At 52.0% G+C, this 15,063-nt stretch overlaps 1 protein-coding gene across 6 annotated transcripts in view; it reads left to right on the top strand.

Moving 5' to 3' along the window:
- NFIX (nuclear factor I X) overlaps positions 1-15,063 on the top strand; it is a 92,857-nt gene that overhangs the window by 14,893 nt on the left and 62,901 nt on the right. The window contains exons 1-2 of one of the 6 annotated variants that reach the window (XM_036032411.1): positions 11,454-11,568; positions 12,556-13,087. In XM_036032411.1, coding sequence (XP_035888304.1) covers positions 11,566-11,568; positions 12,556-13,087 — 535 coding nt within the window. In that variant the 5' untranslated portion in view covers positions 11,454-11,565. Of the gene's footprint in view, positions 1-11,453; positions 11,569-12,020; positions 12,207-12,516; positions 13,088-15,063 lie in introns of those variants that run through there. The other 5 variants (XM_036032408.1, XM_036032410.1, XM_028520352.2 and 2 more) reach the window with 5 other exon arrangements.

The following is a 15,063-nucleotide window of genomic DNA, read 5'->3' as shown; positions in this document are numbered from 1 at the left end:
TATCCAGGCTCCTGATGCGGAAAGGTGCTTCAGGCATTGGTCCGGGAGTGAGGACCACTCCCCTCGGGCAAGTGAGGGGACGTGGGGAAAGCGTGTGAAAGAACTTCGGGGACAGGCCAGACCGCAGAACATTGCTGCTCGGTAGGCCTGGGGGAGGATTAGTCCCTCCTAGCGTCTTTCAGAGCCCGCACTACGCAGGCACTGGCAGTACCGGCAGTACCCCGGCTCCGCCCTCACCGTGACCCTCCAAAGGGGACTTCACCCAAAGGGGACTCCGTGTAGGCGTTGAGGGCTGCCCTGACTTGCGTTGTGTGGTGCTGGACTTTTGCCGCATCAAAGCCCACTGCTAGAAGCGGCTCAACAAGAGCGGGGCCTTTGCCTCTAGGCCGGTTCAGTCCCCAGTTTCGTGGGCGCCTTTGCCTTGGTTTTCCTCCTCCTGTGCTCACCCTGGTATCTGACGATAATGCGCCAGAGGGCTTTGAAAATGAAATTGATGTTGATGAGCCCTGTTATTCTGTGGCTACTCCGGGGACCTTCATGTGTTAATACCCTGGAATCTGAGGGGAACTCGGGCACGTCGGTCGGGAGAGGGTCCCACCTTCCCCCTGCACTGTGCTCATCCCGCCTCCAGATCCCAGGCTTAGAAGGAGCCTCTTCATTTATCCCCAGGCTGCCTGGTTTTGGGGAATAAGGGCGGGGAAATTTACCAGGGGAGATTTTTGTTTGTTTGGAGGGTTGGCTGGGTTTGGGGGCGTTTGGCCTCCAGCGAGCATGGGGAAGAGATGTGACTAAGTGGCAGAAAATGCGCTTTCCCTTTCCCTGTCCTCTGCCTTCAGGCCGCAGGAGTTGCGCAGCTTCCAAGAAACTTTTTTTTTTTATAATTTCCCCCAGATCCCTTCTGGTCAACATGGTCTTCCCTCTCAGGGCAGGCTTCTCTGGGGGGCGCTGAGGCCTCCCCACCGATCGCCACCAGCCACTTTGCAGCGCTTCCTCGGCAGGCCGGGGAGAAGATGGAAAAGTGCGTTTGCCCAGTGCGCCCACCGACTTAACCTGTTGGAAGAGGAGGCTAGTGTCCCCCTGGCGTCCTCCACAGCTCTCCCCGGAGTTCTTGCAGCCCCTGGCCTTTTGGAGAAAGCACCCAGAGGCCTCCCAGCTAGCCCCCTTGGAAACCAGTCATAAACCTGACTTCTGTCACCCAAATTACTTAAATCCATGTTGGTAGTGTTAGGTCCTTTCCCTTTTCCACGTACAGATGACTCACCCTGCCCCAGCTGCTGGGGGGAGGGGATGGGAGTGGGCTCCCCGTGTGCTCCGAGCCTGGCGCGGAGGCAGCCCCTGCTAGCGGCAACTCCCCCGACCACACTTCGTTCCTGTCCCCTCTTTTTATTTTGGGTCATCTTTTCCTTCTTTAAAACAACATTTTAAAAATTTAAAGGAGTTTTGTGACTTAAAAAAAAAGCGTGAGACGGAGGCTGAATGGTGGAAACAGACTGTTAAAAAAAGAAAGAAAAATACGTGCCCGTGGCACTCCGTGGAGCTGGCAAGTCTTTCCTGCCTCTTTGCTGGGCTCTCGGTCGCTGGTTCCCGGGAGAGCCGGGCATGGGGCACCCAGGACTCCGCTGCTGGAAAGGCACTATAGAATTGCAAGGATTGTTATGATTTTAATAAAATCGTGTCTCATTTAGAAGTGCGTTTCTGCGCTGCCTCTGTCGTCGGAGCCCGAGTTTGCCACGGCAAAGTCTGTAATCAGAGAAAAATACCAGCTTTGTTGAGGGTTAGAATATATCATTGGCTAATGTGTGCGGTTTAAAAAAAATAATGCTAAGCATTGGAATAATTAAAGAGTGAGAAATAACTTGTCTTTCCTCTCCCTTCGGCATTGTCTTATTTAGGAGTGGAAAGTGCGCTTTTAGGCAGAACGGGTTAGTTTTAATGCAGGCTTTTTTTCTCACCAGCTTTCCCCTCCGCTCCGGTCTGATTCGCAAATCCCCAAACTGGCACAAGCCGGGAAACTTGCGGCGGCGTTCTCCTCCGGACTTGGAGCCCCGCTTTCCTTTTTCACCCTCTTTCAGAGACAACCCTCTCCTCTCCCCTCCCCTGCCTGTGGGCCCTGACCCACTGCCTGGTTTGCACTAGAGCGATTTGAAAAAGAAAGAAAGGAAGAAAGGAGTTGGGTTCTGGTACCCCGGTGCCAGCCGAGGGCGCGTTTCCCAGGTGGTGGGCTGGTGGGAGAGTCATTCCGGTGGGGGGATCTCCACGCCTACTTGGCACCCCGCCCCCCCAAAAAAGGATCAAGTAATCAAGTGTTTCTAAAGATCACAGGCTCAGAGAGCTCAGATCCCACGTCATACTTTTAATCAAGCTGAACAGTTTTTTCTTCCCAGCTCCATACGAAATAGGAAAAGAAAATGTGGTCCTCAAGACCCTCCTTGGCAGGGGAGAGAGCCCACTTGGGATGGGCCTGGTGTCCAGCCCCAGGGGAGTGCCACCGCCTTGGGGCCTAGATTTGGAGCAGGAGAGCAGGGTCCAGGGCTTCCACTGGCCGGGCTTGGGAAGTGGAGGAAGGGGCTCTTTGTCAGGGTCGCAGAGGTTTGCTCCGGGCTGGTGGGCCGCTAAAAGACTGCCCTGGCCCTTCCCGCGGGGTGGGGTGGACAGCTAGAAAGGGGAAGGGGCTTCCGTGGTGCTGGGGGAGACCTCGCTGCCTGTGAGAGACGAGAAAGTGGGGAAGAAATGGGGGCGGGGGTGGTGCCACTGTGCCAGTGGCTCTGCAGTGCCTTTGCCTTGCAGAGGGAGTTATTTATTTATTTGCTTCAGGTGTTTTTAATTAAATGTGTTTCTCTTTTATTTTCCTTGTTATTTGGTGCTTAGACTTTTTAGTGATCCTTTGCATTCGTCTTTTTACATAAGCAACTCCCCCCAAGAGATATTGTGGGAGGTATTTTGCCTTGAAGTGCTTTCTCTTTTCTGCTTTTTTTAAAATTTAATTTTAAAATTACAAAGTAAATTTAGTGCCAGTGAAAGTGAGGTGGGGAGCCAGCTGGGGCTGGAGCCAGGGAAGGGGGAGGCAGATGCCACAGGGCCCGGCCTGCCTTCCTGCTGCAGCCCAGCCACAGCCCAGGACCCTCACATTCCTGGCCCCCTCTTGCCGCTGCCACCCCCTTCCTCCAGGGCAAGGCTTTCACGGACGGGACTGAGAGCGGTTTGCCCTGACTGGTTCTCATTCAGGAACCCCCGGGTCTTCGGGGCCCCTTTCCCTCATGACGCACACATATCACACACATCGAGGCCCCTGGTCCTGCCTGTTGCCGGCTGGTTTTCAGCTCGGTGATCCCTGCTTGTCCTTCCCTGCCTACAGACCCTGCTAGTCTGCTAACCCTGCTGCGCAGTTGGTTCGCCTGCTGACGGCACCGGAGTTGGGCAGGCACAGCGAGAGGCGCAGGAACCCCTCTGCAGCAGGGAGGCGGCCAGGGGCTTCTTTTTGCTACTCCTTTTCAGGGGGTCACAGGAGTTGTTCACCGTGCTTTACATTACGTGCATGTACATGGTGCACAAATGTGACACTTCTGGTGCGGGCAGGAGCTATTTCTAAGGCATATAAATTGCGACAACTTTATAGCTTAAAATCTCAAGGCCCACTCAGCGTTTTAAAAATGTTTTATTTCTTAACCTGGGTGGGGTTACCCAGGTGTGTTCGCTTTGTGAAAATGTATTGTGCAGCAGACTTAGAACTGTGCGCTCTTCTTTATATGTTCCATGCTTCGGTTAAAAAGTTTATTTTAAAAAAGAAGGGAGGCTCAGCCTCAAAAGTAAAGGCTGTGCATTACTAAATAATAATAAATAATAATAATTTAAATAAGACTGTCTTCCAGCTTGCTTTGCTCAGACCTTCCTGCTAAGGGATGTTGGAAGGGCTTGTAAAAATTAGTGGGCTGATAACAAAGCTCCTATGAGTATGGCCCACGAGGCTCCCTGACCCATCCACGTGTGCTGTGCGGAGTTCCTGCAGACCAACTGCAGGCGAAGGTCTGGCTGTAGGATTTTACCATCTTAGGACCAAAGGATAAAACGTGGTAAGGAGGAAGTTTCTTGCCAATTACATTTTGCTGTCAACATCTGGAAAGCAAAATTGCAGCTGTTCTCCTGCCCCCCTATTGCCACCTCTTCTTTTTTTTTCCTGCACACTTAAATTTCTTGTATGCGTGCCATCCATACTTTGGTTTTCTGCACTGTTAAAACATTTCACGGCTCTGCTCAAGTCGAGTTGTTGGGTTTGGGCTTTAAAAAAATATAGTTTCTAATAGTCTGACAGATTAATTTTTGGAGCAATTTATTTGAATAGGCCTGAAATCAACCGATAATCCCCTCACTCTTCTTTCCCTGTTCTGGGCCTTCCTACCACAGCAGTTAAGGCCAGAAGCTGGGGGAGGATTCCGCTGCCCGCTGCCCTCGCCTCTGCTCTTCCCGGCAGGCAGGTACTGACAGCTTCGCCCTCCGCAGCCCTTCTGCGGTGTTTTTGTTTTCCCTTCGCCCCCCAAAAATATTTGAACCAAAAAGCCTCTTTTTTTTTCCTCCACCCACAGCAAACTGAAAGGGCTAGTGAACCGTGATTCAACAGAGCGAAGGCGCCTCTTTTCTTCCTTAGCATTAATTAACTCAAGTTCGTTAGGACGTTGGGTCTGTCGCCCACAGTTTTCTCTTGTGTGTGCTGAATCGGGTCATAGAGGGAGACTTCCCGTGCAAACAGTTTGTGTTGGAGCTGGAGGACGCGGAGGGGGAGAGAGGGGGAGAGAGAAAGGGAGCCGGAGGAACGGATTGTGGCGGAGAGGTAGGCACGGTCCTGCGCCTCGGGCACGCCGGTGCCAGCCTCCTCGGAGGCTAGACACCAGGAGTGCGAGGATTCTCTGGTTTCCTTGGCAATGATCCTGATAATAAAATAGTTGTGGGGAGCAATACATTTTGAGGGACTGAAAAATGTCTTCCAACTTTTAAAATTGTACATTTTGGGGAAGCCATTTGCCCAGCCAGAGCCCTCCCAGCTCCCCGGAATCCTGGAGCTGTGGAAACCCGGGGCTGTTCTCATCCCGACCACCCAGCTCTCCGCCCAGGGCTCTGGGCGCTGCAGGTTGCCGAAGCAACGGCAAGGAAGAGGCTCTCTCTGGGCCAAGGGTGCAGGGAATGCAGCCTGGGCGATGGCACCAGGGCTGAGAGAAACTCTCCTTTCTCACCAGGGCCTACTCTCCTGTGGTGGGGATCTCTCCTGTGGCCGGGGAGTAAACCCAGCAAAGCAAAGGGGTATCACAGTAGATAGCGGAGGAGCGCGGGCAAGGCTCTGGGGAGGTCTCCGGAGGAGTCTCAGAGGTGGGGGAGTGGTGGGGGGGGAGAGGAACATCTTTCCTGGATAATCCCCAAGCCTTTTCTGGGTTCGGCAGTTGGCAGCTGGGCCTCCGGTGAGTTTTCAACATTTTGCCTTTTGCTCTGGTCCTCTCTCTTGCCCTGCAGATATATACATGGTGTTCTGGGCGCAGACCTCATCTTTACGTGCTAGTCTCCCCTTCCCGGGCCTTTGGTCAGTTTTGTAGTTCTTCTTTGGAGGCACCTGTGAAGCTAGCCTGTGGAGTTCTCCCTACACCCCCGGCCCTTGGCCACCGTGGACTGACTCGTTCAGGGCCAAGGAGGTAGGTGAGGCTCAGGCTCTGCACTGCCCTTGCCCCTGGAAGCCCTCGGCCGTCATCTGTCCCGCACAGTCTGCGGAAGTTCTCACCCCCGTGTGGCCACCCCCACCCCTGGCTGGAGGAGAGGGCTCTGGCCTTCCCAGCTTTTACTTGTATGCAGTGACACAAGGAAGTTTCAAGTTAAATAATGAATTAAAGACTAGGGTTTTTTGTTTCCCATTCCCTGTAGAGGATGAAAGTAAACAATTTCCAGTTGCACTAGAGAGAATAGATCGTCTCCCCCAGTCCTCTGTTCCTACCCTATTTCATTCTGTGCCAGGAGGGTGAGGGGAGATGTGCCTGGAGAAGGGTAGTGTTCAGAGCCAGAACGAGGCTGCCTGTTGGCCAGATCCCAGACCACCGCTCCCGGTTTGTAGTCAGGAGGAGAAAAGGAAGGGAAGGGGGGGTGGACAGTTTTATGGGAGAGGAGTGTGCAGCCTGGCTCTGAGGCAGTCCCTGTCCTAGACCCCGCACTGGGGTGTGGGGTAAATCCTTTCAGCCCACATGGGAACGCTGAAAACCCGTGCGTGCTGGGGCTGCCTTTCCTGAGCAGAGAAAAACAGGCCCAAGGCAGCCAAAAACCCGCTTTGTCCAAATTCTTCGGGCCTCCTCGCAGTGTGCATTTCTGGTTTCCATGCCTGGATTTCCAGACTCTTGGATGATTTTACTCTGGCTGAGGAACCTCTTCCAGCCTGGCCCCGGGAGAGGGGAGGCCCCACCCACCTCTAGGACAAGCAGCCCCGGGCCCCTTCCTTTTTCTGCCTACGGTTTCTCTCTCTATCTCTGCCCCTGCCTTCTGGTGTCCCTCCTTCTGTGGGACAGGGTGGGAGACCTCAGAGATACGAAGTCAAAGGCTGCTTTTTTGGTTTGGACCAAGGCTGAATTATAAAATGCCAGGACTTGGGCAGGCTAGAGCAGACTAACTGGGGTTCTGTTTGTAGCCTTTCAGAATTTCCTGCGTCCTTTTTCACCCAGGCTGCCGATACGCGGGAGTAAAATGGATACTGAAATATCTGGTAATTCTGTGTGGGCTTTGTCAGTTATCTGCACTAACTGTGCATAGTTATCCAAATTAGCATGGAGATATATGTATAATTAGCAGTGTCCAGGGTCTAAAAAAATAAATCTAGGCCTTAAAGCAAGCAGGATGTGGATAAATAGGATTTTTTAAAAGATAAAGAGACCTCGAGACAGTGGCCCTGCCTTTAAAGATATAACTTCTTGTGCTTCTAGATGTCTCACTGCTGGCCTGTATGGGCCCGTTAAGAAGCCCATCTTAGGCTGGGCAAATTATTTTGTTTCCTCGAAGACTTGAATACCATATATGTGAGTGAGGTTCTGTATGTATTTTTCTATTTTCCCTTAAATAATCTACAAGGCCTCGTTTGTTTTGTGGAGTTTTGGAAAACCACATGTTTCACTTTCTTGAGACAGAAGCAGTCATTTTCCTCAGCTTTTTTTTTTTTTCTGTCCCAGAGCCCTTGTTTTTTCTCCTTGCTCGTTTCCCCTCCATCTTTGTCCTTCTCTCTTTGCAGTTTCAGGTCCAGCTTGGTATTCTCTCTCTAGGCTTGGTTTCTTTCTCTGTTTTTCATCCTCTCTCTCGGTGGTCTGCTCAGTCCTTCCCTGTCCGGCACACTTCTCTGAGGGATGGCTAAGACCAGCATGGGTATTTTAGAAATGTTTCAGTGAAAACTGTTGCTGTTTTTTAAAAAATAAATTCTATATACTCGACAATACCAAGAGAGGTCTTTCTCTTACAAAGGCAGAAAAAATGCTCTTTGTAAAGCCCATGTGAATTTTTTAAGTCTTGTACCTGGCTTTTAGATTTTTCTTTTAAATGGGGAAAATACCCCCAAATTTTCCTGCTTTCCCTTTACATTTCCCCCTTGCCGTCTTTAATTTCCACCCCCTCACTACTGTCACCCAGAATCACTGGTTTCATTTTTCCTCAGGTTTTGGCTGTTTTCTCTCCCACTCCATTCCCTCTTCCCCTGTCCTTCTCCTCCAGGGCCCGGCTGTCCCCTTGCTCCCTCCATCCCCTGAACCCTTGAACTCCCTGAAGAGCCTGGAATTATTGGAGGGGTTTTTGTTTTGACTCTGGGCTGGGGCAGGGAACTGAGAGTGTGAGCTCCTTGCAGGGGGGAAGGGGTGGCAGGAGAGCAGCAGGGAAGGAGTCTGGGTCTGGGACAGGTAATCTTCCAACAGGAGTCTCCACTGTCTTAACAAAAGGGGGACAGTCCTCTTTTGTCTGGCATTCCTGAGGGGCGTGTCCAGGGCCTAAAGCAGCCACCAGTGGCATGCAGCAGAGGGGGGCTGCAGGGGTGGGGGGAAGGGGGGTGTGCCAAGTGTTTCTAATGGAACCTGAGTGAGATTCTTCTCTGTGTGTGCCCACAGAAGAGAGAGAGAGGGAAACCTTCTGACCTCCCTCCCTAAGCCTTCGAATAGCCTGGCTGCTCTTCCACCCTCAGGGCTCAGGGTGAGGGAAGAGCACTGCCTGGGAATCCTCTCTGCCCACCTTCGAGGTTAAGGCCACTGGCAGAAGGACAATTGATGATTGTTCTACGTCCCTGTTGCTCTTCCAGTTACGGGAAGGTTGAGGGGGCACAGTGGGCTCTACGTGGGTCCCTGAGGCCCCACTGAGGCACTCCACTGGCCCTCCTGAGCTACTTCTCAGTCCAGTCTCTCCATCGACCTTTGACCCTTCCCTCCATCCAGGAGCCAAACACAGATCTCCTCCTGTTTTCCTAACTTTCACGTGGGTACTTCCATTTGACATCTTCCCACCACCTACCCAGCTGTGCCACCAGATTCAGAATCAACCATGTTCAGCGTGTCTCTTCCACCCCACACTGTGGTCTATGAGACTGAACACGGCCGAATTCTCCAGGCTGCTTGCGTTGGCCACTTCCTGTTTGGTGGCTAATATTCAGTGTAAATCAAAATACCAGAAAAACACCCTGCACCAAACATCAACTCACTTGTTGTCTCCTCTTGACTTTAGAAAGTAAGATTGTTTCTCTCAAGGTGGAGAGTATCTTATGTCACTCAGCTAACATCTTTGGCTAGTTGGACCAAAGCCAGTTATTAACATGACATCAATTACTGAACCCCAACCTAAGAGGCCTGTCAGCAATGACACCTGCCTGCAGCTCTCTCCCCTCTGTTGGTCAGTCGGTCAGTCGGGGTCAGCACTGAGCTCACACCACACAATCGGGGCCCAGACTGGGGTCCCAGGTCCTGGGTGGCACCTTTCCCATTGTCCGGGTTCAGCGCCAGCCCAGGGGGCTGCATGCGTGTTTGTTTCAGCACACTCCCCACGTTCTTCCGGGAACCTTTCCTCAGAGCATAAAGGCCACTGAGCACAGGGTTTCAGATGGGGAAGAAAGGGTAGGAGTAAGCAGTGACCTTTTTTCTGTTGCCAGCTGAGGGCTGAGTCTCGCCCCGGGAGAGGGCAGCTGTAGGGACGGTTTAGAGCAGGGTCAGTCTCTCCCTGTGTGTGTTCTCTGTCTGCTTTCGTTAATAACTGTCTGCTCTTACTGCTTTTCCAAGGCCTTAAGACATGGCTGCTCAGCAGCTCCTCCCAGAGAGAACCCCGAGGAGAGGCCCTCGGCCACCGACTACCTTCAGCCTTGCCTGGGAGGAAAGCACAGACATGGGAGCCCCCTGGGGAGCCCTTTTTACTATGACTTGGTTTCCCTAAGGTTGTTTCACTTTTCCCCAAGGAGCCCTTTCCTTTCTGCTCTGTTGTTTCCTTTCTTAGCTCTCTTTCTGTGGTGTAGTTTTCTCATTTTAGGCTCTTGCACTTTGCCCCCTATGCTTTGGGCCCTTTCCTATGAATTGACTTGGGGGCAGGTGACAGTGTTCCCCCTCCTCCAACCAAGAAACACTAAGCACGGGTCAAGTGAAGGGGACAGAGCTGGAGAGAGCATCTAGGTGGAGGTGGGAGGAGGCAGCAGGACTCAGTGGCTGTGTTGGGAAGTAGTGTCCATCTTCCTGCCTTTGTCACTTCTTGGGGTTGGCTGTTGTGTTTGTGGCTGCACAGAGTGCTCGTCAGTGTCAGCAGAGCGCTGTGACAGGAGGCTATTTTCATAAACTGTTGCCGTTTCTCCAGCCGAGCTGCATTGCGTTGGCATCTCTCGTCCCTGCTAATGGAGCTTGCGTGGCTGGGTGTGGGCCCAGGGAGACAGCCGAGCTCACTGGGGGCTGGGGAGGTGGACCGCAGGGTGCTGGTGGGGCAGCCCGGTCTGGGAGTGCTCCTGAGAGCAGCAGCCCCAGGACCGAGGGGTGGCTCCGGTGGCCGCACCCTGGCCGCCAGGTCCCTGCCCTGGAAGTGCTGCTGGCATCAACACTTTCCGAGCTCTCTTTCTTCTCTTTCTATTCATAGCACCGCTTGTGTGTGTGACCGGGGAAGAAAACTTCCACGAGTCCCTGTGCACTCCATAAATAAAAAAAGAAATAGAACCAGAAAAAGAGAGAGTATACCAGGCTCAAGAGAAAGAGACTGAAACCAAAACACAGAGAGAAGGCGCAGCTGCTTTCTCCAAGGCCTTCTGGGGCTCCCGCCCGCCAGCCTGCCCGGAATCAGGCCTTTATTTATTTATTTTTCTGGCTTAAAAAAAAGAAAAAAATTCCGAGTCTTCCTCCATCCTAGCCCCCACCCCACCCCCTCCAAATTTGCTGGTGGCCGCTGCCAAATGGACCCGAGTGGGAGCCTGGAATGAAAAATTCATAACTGCTGGACTTTGCTTGTTCATTAGACGTGAACTTGTCGATTGGGCAAATTGTTTTTGGTCTCCAACTGCCGGGGGCTCTCCCCACCCTCCCAGCTCGCTCGGTTCCCTCCTCCCCTTGGACGCAGCCATTGGCTGCTGGAGGATGTCTCATTGCCAAATAGGTGGATCCTTCTCTCCTACTCTCTCTCTCTCTCTCTCTCCATCCCCCCCCCCCTTTTACTGGCTTTGGCAAGAGCAAATGGATGGGGATTGAGCATGAAAGGGGAGAGAGAGAGAGGGAGTTTGAGAGAGAAAGAGAAAAGAAGCAGAAAAAAAAATCCGAAACCCAACCAGCACACACACGCAGCCCCATCCCATCTCCATCCTCCCTCGGCCTCTCTCCCTCTTTCTCTCTCTTCTTCCCTCCGCCCTCGCTCCCTCTCTCGCAGGCGCCTGCCAGCGACGGTCTGCAGCCGGTCCGAACTCGTCCCCTTCCCCGGGAATCTGCGAGCTCCCTCTTTGCCTGCGATCGGGCTCAGAGGCAGAGGGAGGCAGCTCCAAGTTTACACCCCTGTGCGGCTGCCAAAGCCGAAAGCCTTTTTCTTCAGCTGCCGCTTTTCCCTCTCCTGGTTTTTGTTTTTGTTTTGTTTTGCACGGGGGTGGGGTAGGTAGGGTGTGTTATGGGTTGGGGAGGGGGTGTTGGGAGGTAGGTTTTGATTCTAAATTTTTGTATATTTTCCTTTCCTTTCTTTTTATTTTAAACTGGAGGAGGATGCACATGGGGTGAAATTGAAAAAATATTTTGTGTTTGCTTTTGTTTACCTGGCGTGTGTGGCAACCGGTTCGCTCCCTCTCTCTGCTTGCTATCCCTGACCTTTCTTTCTTTTTGCTCCTTTTCAAAAAAATATATTAATTTCCCCCTTCTGTGCAATGGAGCGTGGGGGGGAGGGGGGAAGGGTTTGAGAATCCACCCAAGCCCGGCCCCTATTCCCCAGAACACCAATAATAACCCCCTTTAAAACATTTACCTTCCTCCCCTGCTCCTCCTTCTCCCCCCTCCCCCCATCCGCCCCCAACTCACAACTCTGTTGAGTCCAGAAGCTCAGAATCGGGCGTTGGGCTTTGCCGGGTGCTTCAGATCAATGGTAATTATTTATTTTTTTCCAGTTTTATTTTTGTAAACAGAAATCAATTATTATTTAAACTGCAAACAAGCAAACAAACAAACAAAAAAAAAAACCAAAGCGAGAGCCCAGCCCTCTGTCACCTGACTGAGCGGGAAGAGGGTGAAGGGGTCAGTGGGGACGGGGCTCAGGACGCCCGGCGTAGCTTTTAACCCTAATGTGGTAGAGACAACCACCTTATTTGTGCTAACAAGAAGTGTTTTGTTCCTTATGACTGTGATTAACATTAGTGTCGGTGTCGATAACAAAGCTGGAATCACATATTTAGGATTTAGATCTGATTTTTAAAAATGCTGGGGTGGACCTTCCGATTGGAGCGGGAGAAAAGAGAATGGAAACAGGCTGGGGAGGGGAGTCAAAACCGGTTCCTCACTCGCTCGCTGGCGCTGGCGGATGTCATATTCTGTCTTCTTGGGGGTGGCCAAAACCCGACCGGTGCTGGGGAGCGAGGCGGCACCCACACTCCCCGAGCTTGCGTGCACCGGCGCCCGTGCAGACCGGACACCGCGTCAGGGCGAGCTGACACGAGTTCGAGGCTGCGATAGAACATGGAGATGTCATGGGCGCGACAGAGCCTGGCCGGGATACCAGCAGCGTGTGTGTGTGGACGGCAACGTTGTCTGTGTGCGCTTGTGTGTGTGTGCGCGCGTGAGTGAGTGAGAGAGAGAGAGAGAGAGAATAGGTGTGTGTTCAGGCTTCGGGTGCCTCTGTCTGGCTGCTGAGGCTGAGATGGGAGCAAGCGGCTGGCTGGGCTGGCGGTGCCTCCAGACCACACTTTCCTAGAACAATCGCAAGAGGAAATTGTCGTGGGTGGGAGGAGGAGGAAAAGGGGATTTCTTCTGTGTCCCCGTCTAACGCTTCTTTTCTCCTTCTCTTTTTCCCTCTAACCCCGTCTCCCCCTCCTCCCGTCCTCCCTCTCCCCGCATGCTCCCGGCTTGCCGCCTGCAGGATGAGTTCCACCCGTTCATCGAGGCGCTGCTGCCTCACGTCCGCGCCTTCTCCTACACCTGGTTCAACCTGCAGGCGCGGAAGCGCAAGTACTTCAAAAAGCACGAGAAGCGGATGTCGAAGGACGAGGAGCGAGCAGTGAAGGACGAGCTGCTGGGCGAGAAACCCGAGATCAAGCAGAAGTGGGCATCCCGGCTGCTGGCCAAGCTGCGCAAAGACATCCGGCCCGAGTTCCGGGAGGACTTTGTGCTGACCATCACAGGCAAGAAGCCCCCCTGCTGCGTGCTCTCCAACCCCGACCAGAAGGGCAAGATCCGGCGGATTGACTGCCTGCGCCAGGCCGACAAGGTGTGGCGGCTGGACCTGGTCATGGTGATTTTGTTTAAGGGGATCCCCCTGGAAAGTACTGATGGGGAGCGACTCTACAAGTCGCCCCAGTGCTCGAACCCCGGCCTGTGCGTCCAGCCACATCACATTGGAGTCACAATCAAAGAACTGGATCTTTATCTGGCTTACTTTGTCCACACTCCGGGTAGGTCATTCTCAGCACCCTCCCCCCCAACCCCATTTTATTTCATTTGCTGGCATTTGTCCTGTTTATTGTTCCTCTTTTGTCCAACTGACACACCTAATGGGCCCACCCTGGGCGCCCCTCCTGCTGAGGCCTGCAGCACTTTTGATGTTCACTTTTCCTTCTTCTATGTTGCCTTCCACCCTCTCTATTCTTCCTTCTTGGCTCCCATGCCATATTCCCGATTTTTGTGCATCTCCATCTTTGGAGGACCCATCCTACTCAAAAGACATTGCAGATCTTAGGACCAGGGCCATGATATCCCAGAATTACCCACGATGGTGAGAGTTCATGATGAATGCTACCACGACCACCCTCCAAAAAAAATCACTCATTGCTCTGATTTAAAATAAGTCAGAAGAAGTATTAGGGGGCAGGTGCTGGCTTCCTACTGTTTTCCCTCAAGTTCTGGGGATTTGGCACAAGCGGACTGGGCAGCAGTTCGGTGGAGAGGGGCGTGTAAAACCTACGGGTATGAGACAGAATGAATAGAAAAGAGGAGAGAATACAGAGGTGGGCTGACTCTGGGGCCCACATGCCCAGGCAGGAGCCACTAGGGCTGGGGTTTGGTTGTCAGAAAGTAAAAAAGTCATTTGATTTCATAGAAAGTAAAAAGGAGTGTGAGGTTCCTTATGCTCTTCCTCTTCACTGTGTTTCTTTCCCACTGAGGTGCCAGACCCCAAGATGGGTGCCCACAGCCCATGCACGGCACCCACCTCTGCTGAGGGACAGTGAGGTGCTCTGGGTCACAAGCATGGCAGGGAGCAGGGAAGAGGTCTTAAAGAAGCAAACAAACAGTTTAAAAAAAACTATAAAATTTCCTTTTCCTTTTGTGTTCCAAGTAGTTCCAGTTCTCTTTGCTTTTCCAATTTTACTCGGCATTTTGGGTCAGGGTGGTTCAGTTTTCCTCCTCTGTTCCTTTTTTTCCCTCTCCCTTTCCTTTCCCTTTTTATAATTTCTTTCCGCTTTTGTTTTCTTACAAATTGAAACAGAGATGGCTGGTTAATTTTTAGCCTCCACTCAGCTACGCCCAATTTACTGCCGCCTTTGAAACCTAAATGGGCGGCACTCTGTGATTAAGCAAGGCAGAAGTGTGTTTACATTATGCCCAACCAACTTGTAATGAGAGGGCTACCAAACCTTTCTCTGTGTGTGTGTGTTTTTCTTTCCACCATTCCAGTATTTTTTCCCCTTGTTTTCCTTCTTTCTCTCTTTATGCGAATGTAAGAGAATGTGGCTTCACTGCAACTCTAGTGAGTGTTCTTTCCTCGCAAGGCAAGCATGTGTGTCTTCCTTCCTGTTCATTCACAAAAAAGAAAAGCAACTCACTTTTCTGCTGTGGTCACCCGCTTGCCTGTTTGGGAAGTTGGGAGGAGAGGTATAATTTAATGCAGAAATGAAATTCGGGGGAGTTTTCAGCATTGTGTCAGGAATGTAACCTTGACTAAGAGTTATATGTTGGAGAACTCTGGGGAGGAAAAGGTGGTATTTGAGGCCTCTCTCCTTGCTCATTTTCTCTTGTTCTGAAAGATGGCTTCGGTCGTTGGGTGGAGATAGTGGACCCTCCTCCCCACTCTGCCTCCCTCTGTGGGTCTTGCTAGGCCATACCCATCTCTGTGAGACTATTGTGAACCCTCACGGAGAGTCACCAACTTCCAGTCTTCCCCCTTGTTTGTCCTTTTTCTTTTGAAAAAAGACTAAAGAAAATTTAGAAAGTTACCCCCTCATTCTCTGTCTACACAGCAAGTCAGAGTGGGGTGGGTGTGTGTCTGTCTGGTGGTGTTGGCGGTGGCTTGGGGAAGGCCTGGAGCCTTGAACTTGTGTCTGTCAGGTAGCTCCTCCACAAGGGGATTCGGTGCCTTTCAAGTTTAGAAATAGGCTCTCGAAGACAGAAATCAATACTCATCTTCCTCCAGAGCTGGTTTCCTCCTACCTCG

This window comes from Phyllostomus discolor, chromosome 8, assembly GCF_004126475.2.
Source record: "Phyllostomus discolor isolate MPI-MPIP mPhyDis1 chromosome 8, mPhyDis1.pri.v3, whole genome shotgun sequence".
Classification (NCBI taxonomy): domain Eukaryota; kingdom Metazoa; phylum Chordata; class Mammalia; order Chiroptera; family Phyllostomidae; genus Phyllostomus; species Phyllostomus discolor.
This window is presented reverse-complemented; position numbering and strand designations above follow the sequence as displayed.